General features: G+C 35.6%; 1 protein-coding gene across 1 annotated transcript; it reads right to left on the bottom strand.

The window, feature by feature from the left end:
• Window positions 1–1,286: 1,286 nt before the first annotated feature.
• Window positions 1,287–2,830, bottom strand: LOC104230467 (transcription factor MYB20-like). The gene is made up of 2 exons (XM_009783289.2): window positions 2,489–2,830; window positions 1,287–2,396 (listed from the first exon to the last, which is right to left on the bottom strand). Exons 1-2 carry the CDS (start codon window positions 2,616–2,618, stop codon window positions 1,450–1,452), a joined length of 1,077 nt encoding a protein of 358 aa, XP_009781591.1. The 5' UTR covers window positions 2,619–2,830; the 3' UTR covers window positions 1,287–1,449.
• Window positions 2,831–4,568: the final 1,738 nt, after the last annotated feature.

Raw genomic sequence — 4,568 nt, 5'->3', positions numbered from 1 at the left:
AAGAATAGCTTTACACGTGATTTGCAATATCGCCTCGTATGAAGATCTGATGATGCAACGTTCCAATATTTGGTGTATGTATAATAATAATAGTAGCTTCTCGAGACTGTATGACGCCAAATCTCCTAATATTAGCATCAAGAGAGTAATCTTTTCAGGAATAGCTTTCACATAACGAAAGAAATCTCAAAAGGATGTAATCTTCGTGATAAAAATCAAAGCGAAAATGAAATCTATGATGGAATAATAGAAGTGTTATGAGTACGAGAGGCCTTAAAAATAAATCGAGTCATACATGAATATGGATAAAATCGAAAGTTCTTGACTTCTTGTAATCTATTTATGACCGACAGTAAAAGGGAAAAAATGACTAGTAATTGATCACTTCAAAAGATCAAGCAGAAGAGCAGAAACAAAAACAGACCATTTCTACGCAAAGAAAATGAAACATTTCATTTTGACTTTTGGCGTGTAATTAAAGAGGAAGATAAAAGAAACTGGGTTAGACTAAATCATTGTCTTGTATAAGGAGCTTTCTATTGAATGCCTCAATTGAACAATCACCCTTGAAAGGGAGAGGAGAATCACACACAAATTACTCCCTCCGTTTCAATTTATGTGAACCCATTTAACTGGGTACGGAGTTTAAGAAAAGAGAGAAGACTTTTGAACTTGTGGTGTAAAATGAAGCACATATATTTTGTGTGGCTATAAATCATTGCATAAAGGTAAATTGTTTCCAAATAAGGAAAGAGGTCATTCTTTTTGGCACAGACTAAAAAGGAAATAGGTTCACATAAATTGAAACGGAGGAAGTATAAGTTATCCATTTTGCAAGTTAGACAATCTTTTCATTTACTCACTCTTTCTCCCGTTGAAACAGCTCATTATGTACACTAAATCAAAAAGGGCAGTCTGGTGCATAAAATATCTCGCGTTCACACATAGTTCGGGAAAGGGCCGCATCTCAAAGGGTGTGATGTAAACAGTCTACACTAATGCAAGCATTAGTGGTTGCTTCCACGGATTGATCCTCGTGACCTATAGGTCACACGCAGGGGCGGAGCCAGAATTTTTGTTAAGGGGTGTCAAAATATATAAAAGTAAATATACCAGAAAATTAAGGGGAGTCAATACATAGTATATATACATATAATCTTTTTTTACCTACCTACACAGTGTATTTTTCCCGCAAAAGGGTATCATTTGACACCCCTTTCTATAACGTGGCTCCGCCACTGATCACACGGAGACAACTTTATTGTTGCTCCAAGGCTCACCTTCGCTATGTACACTGAAACAATGGTAACCAAATATGACAACCACCATTTTCTTTTTAAGAAACAATTCTGCTATTAATTCGAACATGATAATGCAACAGAAATAACATGCAGCCGTGGTATATATATACTGAAAGCTAAAAAAAATCTGTAGAAGTCAACTAAGTAATTAACAATCCCATGCAAGTTGATCTATGGAATTTACGTTAGCGAAAATTTCACAAGGCATCAATGCAGAATCCACAAACTCAAAATCGAAGTTAGAGTTGTCAAATGTAACATTCTCCGAGATTTGTCCATTGTTGTTGAACTCATGATTAACCTTGTAGACTTCTTGACAAATATTTTCCTGAAGCTGAAGTACTTGTGCTCCTTCTTCCTGTACTAATTGCACTTCTTCTTGTCCATTAGTGGAACGAATTAATTGCGGTTCAAAGTCTGTAACATCCCACATGCAATTCTCATTTATAATTCCAAACCCTGATGGAGTTAAGGAAGAAGAAGATAACAAATTATTGGAAGTACTCTGGTTTTGATATTCAATGGTGGCAAGATTTGAGTTTTCAATATTTGTCGTGGTGGGAATGCTGACGGGATTCATATAATTGTAAATAGTACTGGTTAGTGAGGATTCACATAGCCGATCCCAACTTGTTTGGGAGTGAGGTATAGTTATTGTTGTCGTAGAAGCAATAAGTGGCAATGCGGCAAGACTTGCTTTGATAATGTCCATGGAAATTACTCCTACTTCTTTGCTTGATGATAAAGTTTCAATAGTGAAAACAGAGGTGGAATTTGGATGATTAGAAGTCTTGGATTTGCAGCTGCTTTTGATCTTGTTGTTTTGGTGATGATTGCGAGAGAGGAGGTTGTGGGTATTTGGATCAAAGCCTTGAGCAATAAGCTTCTTTTTAATGGCAGAATTCCAGAAATTCTTGACTTCATTATCAGTCCTACCAGGTAAATGTTTGGCTATTTGTGCCCATCTGTTTCCCAAGATTCTATGAACATCAATTATGGTCCTCTCTTCTTGCTCACTAAAACAACCCCTTTTCAGATCTGGCCTCAAGTAATTTATCCACCTCAGCCTGCAACTTTTTCCACACCTTTGTAATCCTGCATAATAATATAAGAAAGCAAATAAGCATATATATTTCATTTAATTCCATTAAGGAAGCTAAAATCAAATTAAATATATATCAAAATACCGGCTAGTTTCGGGACAGAACTCCAGCAGCTATGGCCATGGATGGTGATGTGTCTAATGAGTTTCTCATCTTCTTCTGGAGACCAAAGACCCCTCTTTACTTTCTGTTTGCTGCAGCAGTGATGGCCCATTTTGCCTTTTACTTTGCCCTAATTCTCACCACTATGGGCTGCAGCTGCTAGCTGCTGCATCTATATACTGCTGGCCTGGCTGCTTTATTTGTTCACGATTATATATTTATGTTCCAAGTTAGCTTGTCCAATTTATTAATCATGGGATACAAAATAGTGAATACTTGTCTACACTAACCACAGAGAGAGTACTCGTGTGTTTTCCTTTCTCCAAATATTAGACAAATGCTATACGTGTTTGACTAAAGTGAAGTAGACATCTTTTTAACTATAAAATATTCATTAACATGACAGGAGATATAGAAATATATTATATATACATACATAGAGTAGAGAAAGAGAGATTCTAGAATTTTAACTTAGGGTGTACTCATGAGAGGACCGCATAGGTCTCATTGAGTGCTTTAGGGCAGCTTCTCTAGGCTTGTCTTCAAATAAGACATAGTAGGTTATACCCTCACTCCAATTTACGTTATCAGTAAATTTTAGTATGAATAGCAGAATCGTTATCATTTTTATCATATTATCAATTAGTAATGTTTATAAGACTTATCTTGTACGTGGTTACCTATAATAAAAGACTTAGATTGAACATATATATATATTTTACACGATTAGTGTTGGGATTTTAAGCATTATTATGGCTTAAAAGAGGGTAAATGAGAAATGGAGGGAAATGAAAATTTTAAGTGAAATTTTTTAAGTTTTTCCCTCTTTTGACAAAGGGATATTGTCCCATAGTGGAAGAGGAAGAGGTTTTTGATGGGTATATAAGCAATTGCTCTTCTTCTAACTCTTAAAGAGTTGAGATTAAGGCAAGCCTCGCGATATCGTTGTTCAGATTCGGATTCAGATTCGGTCAAATGATCGATTGATTGATTAATTTTTTGGACTCCAACGGAATATTAAAAGTTTGTCCGTTATCTGTTTTTCGTTTTTCAATTGTGTAATTGAAAATTAACCTCCCTCTTCAATTCCTGGTTTATTATTGATAAATTAGCCATTTATGATATGGCCGTTTTGCATAAATAGCCATTTTGAAGAGTTGCACCTCTTCAATTTTCAGTCCAACCTTGGCTATAAATACAAGTCCATTCTCCCAGAATTTCCATACGATTTTCTGGGTTCTCCTCCTTTCTTCTGCATACTTTTAACTTCAAAGAAAGCAACAGTAAATGTGATTTGCTACCGAACTTTGTGTTCGCTGAAACACTAGGGTTTGAAGTACCACTACACCAATGTGTAATTCGTTCTATCCTGGGAGGAATAATCCATAACCTTGGGTACTAGAAGGGGATTAAATTCCTTAAGGAAATACTGTGAATTCAGTAGGCTCGGATTAACTTTTGTTTTGCTTACATTTTCTGTTTATATGTTATTTTATCTTTTCCAAAATTAGTTTACGAATATAGTTTACTAACAAACTTAAGAAATTTAATATATTTTCTATATGTGTGTTATATTCACTATTCTGGAGATTAAAACCTTTGTGGTTTTCTACTCCGTTGGAGATTAAAATCTACGTGATTTTAACGTTTACTTGTGTCATTCTTTTACAAAAATGACTAATGATAATGGAAACCAAGTTGTTTCGATGGTGACTGCCAATGCGTCGACAAGCCGAACACTGACATTGGCACCGGCGGAGAAATCCGAAAAATTTTCCGGGTTAGATTTCAAGCAGTGGTAGTAGAAGATGTTCTTCTACTTGACTACTTTAAATCTGCAGAAGTTCATTAAGGAAGATGTTCCTGTTCTACCCGAAGAAACTCTAGAGAATGAACGCTTTCTCGTGATTGAGGCGTGGAAGCATTCTGATTTTTTGTGCAAGAAATATGTTCTTAGCGGACTGGAGGATAATTTGTATAATGTCTACAGTAGTGTGGAGACGTCAAAAGAATTGTCGACAACGCTTGAAAAGAAATACAAATCTAAAGATGTCAGGTTGAA

This window comes from Nicotiana sylvestris, chromosome 2, assembly GCF_000393655.2.
Source record: "Nicotiana sylvestris chromosome 2, ASM39365v2, whole genome shotgun sequence".
Taxonomy (NCBI): domain Eukaryota; kingdom Viridiplantae; phylum Streptophyta; class Magnoliopsida; order Solanales; family Solanaceae; genus Nicotiana; species Nicotiana sylvestris.
Note: the sequence above shows the minus strand (reverse complement) of the source record. Positions and strands in the feature narration are given on the sequence as shown.